This window comes from Nannobrachium achirus (genome assembly GCF_963921795.1).
Source record: "Nannobrachium achirus genome assembly, chromosome: 18".
Taxonomy (NCBI): Eukaryota; Metazoa; Chordata; class Actinopteri; order Myctophiformes; family Myctophidae; genus Nannobrachium; species Nannobrachium achirus.
In genome coordinates this window covers 46,247,288-46,264,774 of record NC_137825.1, presented here as the reverse complement: position 1 = coordinate 46,264,774, position 17,487 = coordinate 46,247,288, and the positions used below count along the sequence as shown (strand labels likewise).

General features: G+C 42.5%; 1 protein-coding gene across 1 annotated transcript in view; it reads left to right on the top strand.

Annotated features, from left to right (window-relative positions):
* LOC308303143 (HEAT repeat-containing protein 1-like) overlaps window positions 1-5,699 on the top strand; it is a gene marked incomplete at its 3' end in the record, with an annotated part of 45,624 nt that extends 39,925 nt beyond the window's left edge. The window contains exons 17-19 of the mRNA XM_080747466.1: window positions 3,335-3,415; window positions 5,056-5,109; window positions 5,640-5,699. Of these exons, the coding sequence (XP_080603592.1) occupies window positions 3,335-3,415; window positions 5,056-5,109; window positions 5,640-5,699 (195 nt within the window). The remainder of the gene's footprint in view (window positions 1-3,334; window positions 3,416-5,055; window positions 5,110-5,639) is intronic.
* Between the last annotated feature and the right edge of the window lie 11,788 nt (window positions 5,700-17,487).

Sequence of the window (17,487 nt, the reverse complement as noted above, 5' to 3'; positions counted from 1 at the left end):
GCCTTCAGCCGCATCTCTTGCTCTCCCAGCTTCTTCTCCTCCTTCTGCACAAACTCCTCCCTCGCTTTAAGCTTGTTCTCCAATTCCGTCAACGCCATATCCCGGTCATTTATGTTTTCTCCCCAAGCCTTCAGTTTCACCTTCTCCTCTTCCAGCGTTTTCACCTCCCTCTTCATAAAATCGTCCCTCTCGACGATCTTCATCATCACCATCTTAAACAAAGCCATCTCCGACTCGTCTAAACTGTCTCCCCAAGCCTTCAGTTTCCTCTTCGCCTCTTCCACCATTTTCTCCTCCTCCTCTGCCTCGTTCTCTAACTCCAGTGCCTCGTTGACTGTGCTGTTCTCAGTGGTAGTCATCATGTAATCGCTGTACATTTCCATGACTTGTCAATTTAAAAGTTCAACTTTAACTTGTAGTTATTGTCAGATTCACAAGTTTAAAGGCGTATAAAAAGAGTGGGTGAAATCTTGTTCCATACAAGCTTCCACGAATTGCAGTTCTTAAAGATAATAAGAAATATATGTTAAAAATAACAAAGTTCCTATTTTACATTACCAAATAGCTATCCCTGTTGCTCAAACGACATTGTGTGAGCTCTGGGGGCTGCTATAAACAGACTTTTCGTTGACATATCATGACGTCACCAGCCATGCCTATTATGGCGTTTCCCTCGCGATCCCCTAGACTAGACAGCCAAAGCCATGCCCCTTATCACGGGCAGGAAATTTAAAGTGTTGTCTCTGCCAGGCCGAAGGCATCACCAAGACTATGTTTTGGACACTGTCCGTCCGTCCGTCCGTCCGTCCGTCCGTCCGTCCGTCCGTCCGTCCGTCCGTCCGTCCGTCCGTCCGTCCGTCTGCGAGCAGCTACTCACCGGTACGTTGGCCCGATTGACACGAAACTGTGCTTTGGAGAATGTGACACCATTGGTTTTCTACAGACCGCAAATCATGCCTATTTTTCAGCGACTACTGTACATATCTGCGATCTTTCTATATCGTCACTTGTCGGGCAGAAACCTTGTATCTCCAAGTTTCAAATTTGAGCGTTTTTTCGTAAAGCAAAGCCCTGCTTCATCACACAAGACTGTCACACAGGACTAGTGAAAACAGCAGATCTACAAGCACACAAGTGAAAATAGCCAATCTGCAAGCAGACAACGCCTCGCATCTGCTGTGGTTGACAAAAGGGCCTTTCTGTGTGGAGTTTGCATATTCTCCCTGTGTCGCCTGGGGTAGGTATCCTCACTAAGAAACATGCAGTAATCCGGGTGTCTATACTGCCTCCCACTGGTCAGTCGGGGTGTCTGATGGAGGGGAAATTAACTGGTTGGAATAAACACTATGTTTAAATGCCACTTGACATTTTTCAAATCAGCCTTCTGGTGGTGCTACATTTACCTGCACCAACCGGGTTAAAACTTTGTATGCATTTTTCACATAATGCCTTTTATAGAGCCAGCAGGAGGCTGACTTATGCGAAACACATTTTTGGATATTACTCCTTAAGATTTTATCCAAAACAACTATCACAAATCGGTGCACATGATCTTTAGAGTCATGTGATCAAGACGATCTGTCTGATTCTTCATATTCCATCCTGATTGTCTAAGATTGGTGTCACGGCCCCTTTGGCCTGGCCTCAGGGCCTGTGGTGTCCATGTAGTTCTCCCTGTAGGTGTGCTTCTCTCCACAGAGCCTATGGGTGTCGGCCCATGATTATGTGCATTGGGAGCACCTGGGCAGTGCTCCCTGAAGCCCTATATAAGACTGGCTTGGCAGCCAGTCTTTCTCCCTCTCTCCAGACGACAGCACCTTTGTTTGCGTTCCCACACTTTACAACACCCCACACTACACTTACCATACATCCATGCATTGCTGACACTACTGATGACTGACTTACACACTACATACCCTTTGTATATATTATTTATATCTTATGTTAATAAATTATTGTTATTATCTATACCACTACCGTGTGTCCTCCTCAGTTTGTCATGGCCTAAGAGCCAGGTCGTGACAAATTGGGGGCTCGTCTTGCCGTTTGAGAAAAGTTGGAACTCGGGTAGGCTGTGATATTGTTGACAGGTAAAGTAATCTTCCCGTTTTGTTTAGAGCTTGTGGGCCTATATGGGCATTGTTGGTCACAGCATTTGGAGGAGGTGCATGGTAGTGGTTGGTTTTGATTCATGTTAGTAACAATTTGGTTTTGAGTAATTTGGTTTTGTTTGTTTGAGTTATCTAAGTAAGGGTAATCTAAGTAATTGTCTGGGTAAATACAATTGCATTTGGTTATTTTTATATGGGGGTTATTTTTGGTTCATGCTGTCTCTTAGTTACCATCTGTGTGGTGATTGGGACAGGTGGGGCAGGTGGGTTCTCGTACAGTCTAGGGGAGGTACTCTGGTCCACGTAGGTCAGGGATGTTTTCCCACAGGTGGACTTGGTGTTCTTTTTGGTTACTGTCACTGGTATTAAGGTGACAGTGACAGAGGGGGAGCATTTGTTCCATTTTGGAATTTGTTTGTCTCACTTGTCCTAACGTGACAGTGACAGAGGGGGAGCATTAATTGGTTCCTTTTTTGGAAGTAGTTTTCTCAGTTGAGTTAAATAAATGCCTGACTGCTCTATAAAGAGACTACATTGTATTATTGAAAAATAAGTAAGTCACGTCTTTTTCCTATTGACCAGGTGGAATTTATTGTTTTGAAAATGCCTAAGATTGAGGGCTTTGAGACTGAATAAATCTTAGGTGGCTTTACTATAGACTGGCTACACAGTAAAAGGGGACTCTTTTGCAGAGTGGAATTTAAATAATATATGGTGAGTGTTTTTTTTGAGTGTCACAGTTTTGCCCTTTGTTCCTTGGTTGGTTCTGCTCTGGGTCAATATTGGCTAAAGTGATATGAAAAGCATAGTAGCAAAAAGGACTTATTGTCCGTTAAGGAAATGCAGGCAAGCAACTTGGAGTGGTTAAAAATAAAAAATGAGTTGATTTGGCTGGTGGTTGGTAGCATGGTGGGTACACAGTGGTGCAGAGGTGTATGTGTTATGTGTGTGAAGCCAGTGGGTGGACATAGTTGCATCTGGATGTTGGTCCACTTGACGGTGCGACCCTCCAGACGGATGTGGTCCACCAGACGGATGTGGTCCACTAGACGGTGCGTTCCTCCAGATGGATGTGGTCCACTTGACGGTGCGTTCCTCCAGACGGTGCGACCCTCCAGACGGATGTGGTCCACCAGACGGATGTGGGCCACTAGACGGTGCGTTCCTCCAGATGGGTGTGGTCCACTAGACGGTGCGACCCTCCAGACGGTGCGTTCCTCCAGACGGATGTGGTCCACCAGACTGATGTGGTCCAACGGATGGAAGCTGGGACCACGACGGCTACAGAGACTCATACGGACCCTGTACTATTGTTGCCACCAGTTACAGCCATTCAAACGAGGTGAGTGAATGTGGAGCTTGCTTGTGTAGAGTTAAGGAGTTATTGTTAAGTGTGCTAGCCTAGCGTAGGTCTATGTATTGACCAGAGCATGAATTGCAAGGGTGTTAAATTTACTGTTTCGGGCAGAGCATATCTTTTTGGTACTAGCGGCGTTTTGCCGTAAAGAAATTGGTTGACTGAGAAAAGCGCTCACCAAATATCTAGTGTGGGAGTAAACTGTTTTTCAAGAAGTGGGTTTGATATGAGTAAAACGAGGAGTTTTAATTCTATTGAAATTGCACTGGGTAACTCAGTTGTAGTGTTGCATGGGTGCGTTTGTTTTAATGCACTGTAAAACAACGCGGAGTGTGCTTTAGTGTTGATTTTATTGGTGTGTTTTAACCAATTAATTGGGTTTTGCTCATGAGGAATTAAGTGTAAGAAGTAAAACTTTGAGAAAAGCTGATCAGGGAGCATTGTGTGGGAGAAGTGGTCTGTTCTGTTCTCCGATTCCTGATCAGGTTTCTGTACAGTGTTTGTTGGCAGGTCTGTATGTGAATAAGTCCTGGTGGTATTTTTAAATAGTTTCAAGTTCGTTTTTGGATGTGTTTAAAGCACTGCTGATCTTATTGTGTTGGGTCCCACAAATGGTTTAATGTTTACAGCACTGCTGATCTTATAGTGTGGAGTCCCGCAAATGGTTTCATGACCTGTGTTGTTTTTACCCAAGATGTCGTCTTTTCTTCTTCCATTATAGGCCATCCTGTTTGTCAGTCTCTTAAAGTGCTCCTGTGTACAAGGCTGCTGTGGCGGTGGACAGGAGGGTGTGGCAAGGTGGAGTTGATGTTAGAGTAGATGTCGGATGGTATGTTGGTTACAGGTGTAAATTGCTAATGTTATTTGCTAGTAAGGTGGGTAATGTGACAATTTTCCTTTGGACATTCAAGAGGATGTTTTTTTTAACCTATTGAAGACTTCTCCTCATTCTTCTTTGTTAGCTGCTGCATGGGTGCCTCCTGCACTTATGGTGTTGGCCCCTGCAGGGTTTTGATCAACAGAGATAATTAATTAGGTTGCAAGCTTTGACCTGTCGGGTGGGTTTGTTATACTTTGTTCTAACTTCTCGCCCTACTTTTGTTCAGGAATTTCTACAGGGACCAAGCCAGACGTGGTTGGTACTGTTTGTTGGACAGAATGTCTGAAGTGTTACAGGGACCAGGCCAGAGTTGGGTGGTACTCTTTGTCAGACAAAAACGGTAAAGTAATGGCGATAGGCTCCTTTGCGCCAGTGGCCCTCTTGGCCGGTCACTCATACCTTAAATGCATCAGTTGCTGGGGTGGTGGCTGGTGATAGGGGGGGTTAACCATTGGAGGAGCAGTTAGGTGTCTTTGGTGTTTGTCTTTGGTTCCAATTGGCGGAACAAGTTTGTATTTTTGTGTCTTTGGTTCCATTGGCGGAACAGTTTTTGTCCTTTGTTATATGTTGTTTGTACTGATTAGTGACCTTTTCTCAATGTTTTCCCTACAGTGTCTAAACTGAGGGTTGTGGTCCTACTCGTCGGACATTCTCCGTGGGTCCTCATCTTGCCTCTGTCTTTCACCCCTATGCTCCTTGGGTAATAGGTTGCTGGGGTGGAGGCCTGTGACAGGGTGCGGGTGGCCATCGGAGTAGAGGTGGTATAATAGATATAGTATATTTAATGTGTGGTGTATTTACCGGTAGTACATTTCATATTTGATATATTTAATCTAGTAGCCTAAATTATAGGCAAGAAAGTGACATGTGTTTTTTTTTGTCCCTTTAGGCCTTTTCTGTCTGCTTCTGCCTCCCGATCTCCTCCTCTTAGATGCTCCAGGAAACCTAAGCAATCTTGGTTGCTGAGGAGGTGGCCGGGTTTGCTGGTTGTAGACAGGATGGCTTGGATTTAAATGTATTTGGGGGCAAATGGTATTGATAGTACTTTATGGTATTCAATAATATTTGTATTCACTAATTTACACATGCTGTGTTCTTTATTATTCAATATATTATACATATTATTGATTTATTAGTTTAAATTTGGAATTACTCAAATGAGTTATTTAAACTGTCTCGGTCCCTTATGGTCCCTCATTTTGAAGGGGGAGGGTGTCACGGCCCCTTTGGCCTGGCCTCAGGGCCTGTGGTGTCCATGTAGTTCTCCCTGTAGGTGTGCTTCTCTCCACAGAGCCTATGGGTGTCGGCCCATGATTATGTGCATTGGGAGCACCTGGGCAGTGCTCCCTGAAGCCCTATATAAGACTGGCTTGGCAGCCAGTCTTTCTCCCTCTCTCCAGACGACAGCACCTTTGTTTGCGTTCCCACACTTTACAACACCCCACACTACACTTACCATACATCCATGCATTGCTGACACTACTGATGACTGACTTACACACTACATACCCTTTGTATATATTATTTATATCTTATGTTAATAAATTATTGTTATTATCTATACCACTACCGTGTGTCCTCCTCAGTTTGTCATGGCCTAAGAGCCAGGTCGTGACATTGGCATCTTAAATTTACAGGAGTGTGGTGCCCTGTGTTGAGATTAGCCACACGCACACAACCCTCACACAGCTAGCCTCTTGCCGAGCCGCACTGATTAATCCGTATACAGTATTTGTGTACCCTACTGATTAACCTGTTAAAATGCCACGAGAACCTAGCAGGTTACTTATGGGCATGATGCTAGTCATATCTCTGCCACCGTTGCCCCTATCCATGTCAAACTTTGCATACACACTCCTTGGCTGGCAAGCCACAACCTCCACCCATAATATTTGTATTCACTAATTTACACATGCTGTGTTCTTTATTATTCAATATATTATACATATTATTGATTTATTAGTTTAAATTTGGAATTACTCAAATGAGTTATTTAAACTGTCTCGGTCCCTTATGGTCCCTCATTTTGAAGGGGGAGGGTGTCACGGCCCCTTTGGCCTGGCCTCAGGGCCTGTGGTGTCCATGTAGTTCTCCCTGTAGGTGTGCTTCTCTCCACAGAGCCTATGGGTGTCGGCCCATGATTATGTGCATTGGGAGCACCTGGGCAGTGCTCCCTGAAGCCCTATATAAGACTGGCTTGGCAGCCAGTCTTTCTCCCTCTCTCCAGACGACAGCACCTTTGTTTGCGTTCCCACACTTTACAACACCCCACACTACACTTACCATACATCCATGCATTGCTGACACTACTGATGACTGACTTACACACTACATACCCTTTGTATATATTATTTATATCTTATGTTAATAAATTATTGTTATTATCTATACCACTACCGTGTGTCCTCCTCAGTTTGTCATGGCCTAAGAGCCAGGTCGTGACATTGGCATCTTAAATTTACAGGAGTGTGGTGCCCTGTGTTGAGATTAGCCACACGCACACAACCCTCACACAGCTAGCCTCTTGCCGAGCCGCACTGATTAATCCGTATACAGTATTTGTGTACCCTACTGATTAACCTGTTAAAATGCCACAAGAACCTAGCAGGTTACTTATGGGCATGATGCTAGTCATATCTCTGCCACCGTTGCCCCTATCCATGTCAAACTTTGCATACACACTCCTTGGCTGGCAAGCCACAACCTCCACCCATTATTTCCACCTCATTTCTCACATGGCCCTCTTCTAGCGCCACCATCAGGACGAGCAAAACACATTTTTGGACACTGCTCCTACAGTTTTTGGCCTAAAATCACGCGCAAAGCGGTACACAGTATCTCATGTCATCAACATGGATCTGTCCCATTTCCCATATTCCCTCCTGATTGGCTACGATTGCCTTCTAAAGTTTGCATGCAACCTGTCGGTTGCTTATCTCCCAATTAGGGAGTCTTACTGGTGTATAGTCATGTCATAACTGCCAATGGATTGATAACACACAGAAAGCTACCAGCACTGCAATATTATCACATATCGTCGTTGTCGGGTGGAATCCTCATATCTCCAAGTTTCAAATTTGTATGTTCTTTCACCAAGTAAAGCCCTACTTCTTCATACAAGGCCGTCGCACAAAAGTAGTAAAAACAGCAGATCTACAAGCACACGCGAGGCGCTGTGTGCTTGTAGATCGGCTGTTTTCACTAGTTTAAATAACTTTAAAAATGTTAAGTGCAAAAGGAACGGTTTTGGACATACAAGGTTTTCACCTGACAACGACGATATTTTCTAGCAGTAGGGGTATACCTTCCCAAAAAAAAACACTATGAGAATTATTCCCCCTAGATGGTAAATGTGTGGTCCTAGTCAGTGGAACCTGCATGATAATCAATTTGTCCCATTTACTGTAGGTCAAAGAAATTAATTAATTAATTAATTTGCGATTCTGAATGCAATGGTAAAATAAAAGTTATCCTATATGCATTACTTTGCATTACACACTGAATTTTGTTCCTTTAATTTCATGATAAATTCCCTTAGAATCTGTGTATGTAAACATGGTATTAAATATTTAGTTTATTTGTAGTGGAAACCTTTGGGTAAAGGCCAGTCCACACCAATGATTGCTGCGAGCTTGTAGATCTGCTAATTTTGAAAAATGTGAAGGGACCCCCAAAATGATATGTATTTAGCCACGGACCCCCATCTCAAAACATTTAGTTCCAGGACCCCCCCAGAAGCTAAATTTGAGTTACAAATGTTCGCTTAAAAAAAATACATATTCAAAGATTTGCACACATTTTCACAACTTTTCAAATAGCAGATCTGCAAGCTTGCAGCGCGGCACTCGGTGCCCCACCACCTTGGGGTCTAGACTGCAGCAATTTATACATGCTGGGGTTCAAGTGGGGTAAAAAAAAAAGATATTGGCATTTCTTTCTTTAAAACCTTAAAAAAAATGTGTTTTCATTGTGAAACTGTTAAATAAGAACTTAAAGTATACTATGTTAGTTCCATTAATCCAAACCGCAACACATTCAAATGATTGGTCATTAAAATGATCTGCTTTGTTAAGTGGTCAGATGGGTCGGCAGCGAACGCTTTAGAGATTTCAATTGGGCCCTGATCCAGAAAAGGTTGAGAACCACTGGTCTGAAGTGAAGCCTATAGCACAATACCAACCTCAGTGTGCACTTTTGATGTTTATGTGTACTGTACAGTACGACTGATCAAATTTGCTTTTCTTTTTGGTCTGCCTTTCTCATGTGTCTTGTATATGTATTGTATACATTTGGAATTATTTTGGCTATGCAAAATGACCTTACAGTTTTGTAATTTATTTGTAATATTTGAATGCTGGTGGGGTGGGACGGGGAAATGTTTTGAAAATGAATGTTTGTAAAGTCTTTAATTGTGTGTGCATTTTCAAATATTTGATTTTCAGTGAATCCTCTTTGCCTTTCTAGAATAAAGAATTCTATTTCTTTTGTACAGTGGACTGGAAATGCAAAACAAATGTACATTTCACAAAGACACATGATTGGAACAGAAAACATGTCATGGATTTGATATCTTAACGCATCTGCCTTCGCATCTGCCTTCCAAACACATAATTAATCCCGTGAAACAGAGATGAATCTGAGTAGGTCTATAGTATTAGGCGTATAAAATATATTTAAAAATAAATCATATCCAACTGCAATGTTTCACATAAGCCAGCATCCTGGTGGCGCTAAAAAAGGCAGATGTGAAAAATGCAGGGCAGACATTTTTCCTTGGACTGCATACAACGTTTTATGCAGATTGGTACGGTTATAGGTAAAACACGAATCAACCTGTTATAGCGCCAACATGTGGCAGATTTGAAGATTTTCAAGTGGCAATTCTTCCTCTGCCTGATGGGAATGTGCGTGCAAATTTTCACTGAAATCACACTCTGTTCCTGCAAACTTTGGACACCAATAATCACAATGGAATATGAAAAATCTGACAGAACTGTTTAGTTTAGTGACTATAGAGATACTGTGTACCTATTTGAGTGATGTTATTGTTTGGACAAAATATGTAGGAGTAGGCCTATAGGCCTATAAAAAAGCTTGTTCAGTGTCTAAAAATCAAACCTTGGTTCGAAGTGAAGCGGTGGACAGATAAAACCTCTATTCTGAATGTATTTGTGGCTTACTACATTTTTTAAACCCTGAAGGCCAAATTATCATGTGAAGCTTGACCAATCCTCAAAGTATCCATTCATCTAACCGGGAGGGACATCGACATTTTGCTTTTTGAAAAAACCTATTCATTCTGGACTGATATTTTACACGTACGGGACAGGAAAAACCTGTTCATTCTGGCCTGGAGTGACCATATATGGACATAAGGTAACATACTTTGTGTTTTTGAAAAACCCTGTTCATTCTGGACTGAGATCACCATATATGGTAATTAAACGGACATTCTGTGGGACAGGAAAAACCTGTTCATTCTGGCCTGGAGTGACCATATATGGACATAAGGTAACATACTTTGTGTTTTTGAAAAACCCTGTTCATTCTGGACTGAGATCACCATATATGGTAATTAAACGGACATTCTGTTTTTGAAAAAGCCTGTTCATTCTGGACTGGATTGACCATATATGGGCGTGATACACACAAAGCCATTCATTGGAAGCGGTTTTCACCGCTTAAAAATCTGACAGAACTGTTTAGTTTAGTGACTATAGAGATACTGTGTACCTATTTGAGTGATGTTATTGTTTGGACAAAATATGTAGGAGTAGGCCTATAGGCCTATAAAAAAGCTTGTTCAGTGTCTAAAAAGCTGCGCCTCACAACAGTCAGGCGTCAGGTTTGAACACAGCATCCTCGTTCAAATAAGGCCAAGTTGAAAAAAATCCACCTTGCTTCCTCTGAGGAAATGGAACAGTCTCGGAATCGAGGAAAGAAGCGACCTTCGCTGCCCCCCGACCCCACACACATACCTGCCAACCCTCCTGTCTTTGGAAGAAGTCTACTGTTATTTTACCATGTCTCCCCCAAAACAGGAGATTCATAGATTGACGAGCCCTGCACGGCTGCAGCCACACAGACAGCCAGCCCAGACGACCTGAGTAGACTACACACAAAAGATAAGAGGTTCTTCAGCGGTTCTTCAGTGGTTCTTTGGCGTAATCACAGGGGAACCGTTTGTTTTTTGGTGCTTATATAATATTGGAGATGACTAAATATGCTTCTGTATAAAAACCTGTATAATGTCTTACCGAATATGGCTTAAAAGATTCAGAATCCTTTCCTTTGCAATCTAAACACTTCAATTTCAATCCAAAAGCTTGCCTGGCTCCAGCCAATAGACCCGCCCACTCTCTGAGTGGACTGCTTCTCTTGGTCTGTTGCATAATGAACCTCTACCTGCTCTCTCTGGTCTGAGGCAAGGTCAGGCCAATGACAGTCGGAGCCTCGGAGGAGGGGGTGGGTCTAACTTTTGAAAATCAACAGAAACAGTGGAGGGAGGGAGAGCTCAGCCAAAGCTCTTAATTGTGCCCTTTGAACTTCAAAGGGGTTTTGCACACTCGTTAGCATCAAAGACAACGACCTGTTTGATGCCTGTCATAGAGGGGAGGCGGGGGGGGGGGAATGTTTTTGTGTACACACAAGTCAAACACAACCCCTCCCACCAGATCTCGTGATTGGGAATTTCAAATCCCCTCCCCTTTGAAATCTCTTGTCAATGGGAGAATGTCAGACTCAAGCTCAGCGCAGTCTGAAATCATGCTATCCAAAAGCCATAATTTCAATGTTGCACAAAGACGTTGTTAATATGATGTCTTTTCTACAGAGAGACAAAGATATTATAGATTCCTTGGCAGCCAGCAGCAATGGACTATAGGCTACATTAGACAATAAAGTGTATGCCTCCTCTCGCCTGTCAATCAGTTAACAACTCATCTAGACAAGCAACAGCAACTACAAACCTATTAAAGAGCTTCCTTTTTTTTTCTTTTGTAACGTTGTTTGTTATTCTCTAATAAGAAAAAAGACCATCTAAATTCAAGCACTAAGTGGCTCAATGAGTTATTTCACTGTGTTAGTGATACTCAGGCCGTGAGTTCAAGTCCCACTGATGACTTTTCTTTAAAGACTGATTTCCAGCAGGATTAGGCCTACTTCAAAAGCAGCCCAGAAAGTGTTGTGAAACCATGTCAAATACTCCAGTGAATTAAAATTATCAATACTGCAAAACTCTGTTACAAGTAAAAATCCATAATTCAATATGTAGGTCTACTTGAGTAAAAGTAGGCCTATAAAAGTATTTATTGGAATAATTGACGTGTGTGTGTGTGTGTGTGTGTGTGTGTGTGTGTGTGTGTGTGTGTGCGTGCGTGCGTGCGTGCGTGCGTGCGTGCGCGCGTGCGCTCTCTCTCATAAAATATCACAAGTTAATGTTTGAATAGACGTTTATTTACATAGAAAATAGGAGGAATTTTACTTATTTCAAGCCTACCTATAAAATCATCATCATCATCATCACCACAATTAGTCTATAGATTATAGAATATTCATGTTGATGTATAGACCTACTTGTATTTTGTGTCGACGTTGTATTTATTTCAATGGTCCAAAATGCGTGTTTTAGCGACGACTGGTGAGGTGTGTGTATGGACGTCTGACTTTGGACGGCGCATGCACGTCGTATAGACAGCGTGCGAACGCTGGCCTAGTAATGGCTGTTTTTGAGCGGTGGTCACACCGTCTCCTATACGTGGCCGTGTGTGTATGTGTCCGTCCGTGTATGTAGCCTCAAGCCTGCAGTACCTTTTCTGACCACACATGTTAAGGGAGGGGCGCTGTTGTTCTCACACACACACACACACACACACACACACACACACACACACACACACACACACACACACACACACACACACAGGGGAGAAGGGTGGGTCAGCATGTGTGGTCAAGTATTATTATTATTATTAACAAACTGAATGTTTTAGGGTCAAATAAAAGTGTGTGAAGAAACTACAGCATTGTAAAGCACACTAACCCCGCTGCACCCACCCAGTAGTGGGTGGTATGTTGCACAGCCTCCACGACCACCGCTCAGTTCACACGGGTGTGATTTTTTGGTAGTTTTTTGGTGTGTGGCAGGTCTGACTTGGACGTCGTATGCACGTCGTATGGACGGCGTCGCCCGCCGGTTCTGTGAGTGGGTAGAGGACAGAGTCTGTAGAAAAGGCGTCACATCTTTGTGCAACAATATGGCCTTTGGATTGAAATCGAAGTGTTTATAGATTGCCTCATGAAAACCCTGGTCTGTACATATAAAATGTCACAATGCGACATAGCTCTGTGCTGTACCCTCTCCAATATAGACATGTTCCCCATTTTCAACTGTTTTTATTTTATCTGATACTTGCTTTGGCAATGTAAACGTATGTTTTCTCATGCCAATAACCAGGGTTGTCAACATTGGACGGTCAGAATCCAGGAGATTAATTTTTTGGGGGGTGCGCGGAACTCCCCTACCGGGGTCTGGGGGTCCTCTCCCCAAAACCTCTTAACAGATATATATATTTTCCTGTGTTCTGTTGAATTTTGTGCATGTTTGATAATTTTATCAGGCTTGCTTTACTAGCACTGGTACAATTTCAGCCTTAAAATGCCAAATGTAGGTGAATAATAATGACTTCTCATCTTTAAGTCATTACACGTATATGATCTTTCTTGCATGCATTGCCCCCAACCCTAAAGCGGGGGGTCTGGGCCGGGGTCCTCCCCCCAAAAAAATGTAACATAGTAGATGTAATTTCCTGTGTTCTGGTGAATTTTGTGCATGTATTGATGATTGAACCAAATGACATCTTTAATGATGACTTCTAATTTTTAAGTCATTACTTAAGTGAATATGTGTCTGATCTTTCTTGCATGCATTGCCCCCACCCCTAAAGCGGGGGGTCTGGGGGTCCTCCCCCAGAAAAAAAAATTACATAGTAGATGTAATTTCCTGTGTTCTGGTGAATTTTGGGAGTTTGATACCAAATCCAGGAGAAATCCAGGAGATTTGCCAATCCAGGAGACTCCCAGGAGAGGGGTTCAAAATCCAGGAGACTCCTGGGAAATCCAGGAGATTGATTGATTGATTGATTGAAGGCTTTATTAGAAGTTTGCATAGGAAAATGTACAGATTCATGACGGTACAGTTCACTGGTACAAGGTCTACTAAAAGGAGATCCATGAAAAGACTAAGCTTATTTCAACAGGAAACCATTTAAGTATCTCATATAACATTGAATGACAGACAAATAGAACACAGTACTATGCAGTAGATATGTAAAGAAAAAAAGAAAAGAAAAAAGAAAAAAAGAAAAAGAAAACAGTAGGTCTATACAATCAGTAAGTACAGTATATACAATATATACAAGGAAGGGGCAGGTAACAGTAAGTCTAAACAATCAGTATGTACAGTAGCCTAAAGGAAGGGGCAGGGAGGGATAGGGTTGGGCTAGGTTTTTACCAGTTGTGAACGGCTGCTGCCTGTAAGTGGTTTTTTAGGGCAATTTTAAAGGATGCTAGTGATCCACACTCCTTTATGGCCTTCGGTAAGGCATTCCACATTTTTGTGGTATAGCAGAAGAACGAGTTCGACCCTTTCTTTGAGTTGAGCGTTATTGACAAGCCTGCCAATAACGCTCCTTTGAATTGAGTTGCAAGAGATAAGCCCGTAACGCGCCATGGCCCATGCCTGGTGAGTTAACCTTGGCGTTGTGGGTTGCTTCCTTGTCTACAGTCGGGGAGCTCGGGTTCGATTCCCGTCGGAGGTGACCTGCCTCACTCAGTCTGCTATTAATATATAATATTTGGACCAGTGAGTCACTGAGGTTTTCAATATTTTAGCTGGATAATAAGACAAAGGGTAGAGTCCTGTTTCTATTGTGGTTCCCAAACATTCAAACATCTAGACAAGCAACAACAACAACAAACCTATTAAAGAGCTTATTTTTTCCCCTCTTTTGTAACGTTGTTTGTTGTTTTTGTAATAAGAAAAAAGACAATCAAAGTATAAGCTGTAAGTGGCTCAATGAGTTAAGTCACTGCGCCAGTGATTCTCAGGCCATGAGTTCAAACCCCGCTGACGTCTTTTCTTTAAAGACTGATTTCCAGCAGGATTACTTCAAAAGCAGCACAGAAAGCGTTGTGGGACAATGTAAAATACTCCAGTGAATTAAAATTATCAATACTGCAAAACTCTGTTACAAAGTACAAATCCAGAATTCAATATGTACTTGAGTAAAAGTATAAAAGTATTTATTGGAATAATTGACGTGTGTGTGTGTGTGTGTGTGTGTGTGTGTGTGTGTGTGTGTGCGCGTGCGTGCGTGCGCGCGTGCGTGCGTGCGTGTGTGTGTGTGCGTGCGCTCTCTCTCTCTCATAAAATATCACAAGTAAATGTTTGAATAAACGTTTATTTACATAGAAAATAGGAGGAATTTGACTTATTTCAAGCCTACCTATAAAATCATCATCATCATCATCACCACAATTAGTCTATAGATTATAGAATATTCATGTTGATGTATACTTGTATTTTGTGTCGGCGTTGTATTTATTTCAATGGTCCAAAATGCGTGTTTTAGCGACGACTGGTGGTGAGGTGTGTGTATGGACGTCTGACTTTGGACGGCGCATGCACGTCGTATAGACGGCGTGCGAACGCTGGCCTAGTAATGGCTGTTTTTTGGTAGTTTTTTGGTGTGTAGCAGGTCTGACTTGGACGTCGTATGCACGTCGTATGGACGGCGTCGCCCGCCGGTTCTGTGAGTGGGTAGAGGACGGAGTCTCTGAGTCTGTAGAAAAGGCGTCACATTAACCTCTTTGTGCAACATTTAAATATGGACTTTGGATTGAAATCGAATTGTTTATAGATTGCCTCATGAAAACCCTGTAGGCCTACATACATAAAATGTCACAATGCGACATAGCTCTGTTTACACACTGCTGTACCCCCTCCAACTGTATAGACATGTTCCCCATTTTCAACTGTTTTTATTTTATCTGTGATACTTGCTTTGGCAATATAAACGTATGTTTTCTCATGCCAATAAAGCTCCTTTGAATTGAATTGCAAGAGATGAGGCCGTAACGCGCCTTGCCTAACGAGTTAACCTTGGCGTGGTGGGTTGCTTCCTTGTCGTCTGTGATGGGGGGCTTGGGTTCGATTCCCGTCGGAGGCGAGCTGCGCTCTGTCAGCTACTTTACAATAATATTTGGACCAGTGAGTTACTGAGGTTTTCAATATTTTAGCTGGATAATAAGACAAAAGGAAGAGTCCTGTTTCTATTGTGGTTCCAAAACATTCAAACATCTAGACAAGCAATCTGTAGACAAAATGTTTGAATAAACGTTTATTTACAAAGAAAATAGGAGGAATCTTGACTTTCAAGCCTACCTATAAAATCATCATCATCATCACCATAATTAGTCTATAGATTATAGAATATGCATGTTGTTGTATAGCCTACTTAGCCCTCAACAGGTTTCTCCTGGTGCTTTTGATTTGTTCTAATTCTGTAATTAAAGCAACAAAGTAGATTTATTTGAGGTAATTGTACTCTAAGTAAGTGTGTTAACATGTTCTAGGAGGAGTTGACCCCCAAACCCCCGTTGGGGGGTCGAAAACCCGATGTCTATAAAGTGTGAAACTGAATCAGCTGGAACTTAGAATCTGAATGCAGCTGCTGTTCTTGGCGTCGCCTGTTCGTCATTCATCGGCAATCATCGGCGCCGCTCGGGGCGGCAGAACCGGGATGTTGTTTCGACGTCTCAAATGCGTCAGGAACCGGAACCGGGACGGTGTTTCGTCTTCTTGCACCACAGAAACGGCGAAACACCGTCCGAGTTCCGGCTGCTGCACAGACCTCCAAACACCATCCCGGTTCCTGCAGGTTGCAACACACACACACACACACACACACACACGCACACACACGTGCACACGCACACACACACACACACACACACACACACACACACACACACACACACACACACACTGTAATGTAAACGTATGTTTTCTCATTCCAATAAAGCGCCTTTGAAATTGAATTGAATTGCAAGAGATGAGGCCGCAACTCACCATACCAAGTGAGTTAAACTTGGCGTTGCATGTTGCTTCCTTGTCTGCTGAATGGGGACTCGGGGTCGATTCCCGTCGGAGGCAAGCTGCCTCGCTCAGTCAGCTACTTTACAATATATAATATTTGGACCAGTGAGTCACTGAGGTTTTCAATATTTTAGCTGGATATTAAGACCAAAGTTAGAGTCCTGTTTCTATTGTGGTTCCAAAACATTCAAACATCTAGACAAGCAATCTGTAGACAAAATGTTTGAATAAACGTTTATTTACATAAAATAGGAGGAATTTATATCTTTGAATTGAATTGCAAGAGATGAGGCCGCAACTCACCATACCAAGTGAGTTAAACTTGGCGTTGCATGTTGCTTCCTTGTCTGCTGAATGGGGACTCGGGGTCGATTCCCGTCGGAGGCAAGCTGCCTCGCTCAGTCAGCTACTTTACAATATATAATATTTGGACCAGTGAGTCACTGAGGTTTTCAATATTTTAGCTGGATATTAAGACCAAAGTTAGAGTCCTGTTTCTATTGTGGTTCCAAAACATTCAAACATCTAGACAAGCAATCTGTAGACAAAATGTTTGAATAAACGTTTATTTACATAAAATAGGAGGAATTTATATCTTTCAAGCTTACCTATAAAATCATCATCATCATCATCACCACAATTAGTCTATAGATTATAGAATATGCATGTTGTTGTATAGCCTACTTGTACCATTGAGCTAAGGCATCTTTAGGCCCTCAACAGGTTTCTCCTGGTGCTTTTGATTTGTTCTCTTGTATTTTAGCCTTGAAAAGGTCAAAGTCCTCCAACATTGAACTGTAGGTGGAATGGGATTTGATCATGGAAACTCTGAGCTGAGAGTCTGACCATTAAACCACTACACCATCTCTCACATCAAACTGGTGCTTTTGATTACTTAATTTTGTATTTTAAGGTCCAAGAAATGCAGCATGATCTGTAGGAGGACTGGGATTTGAACATGGTACCTTTGAACTCAGAGTCC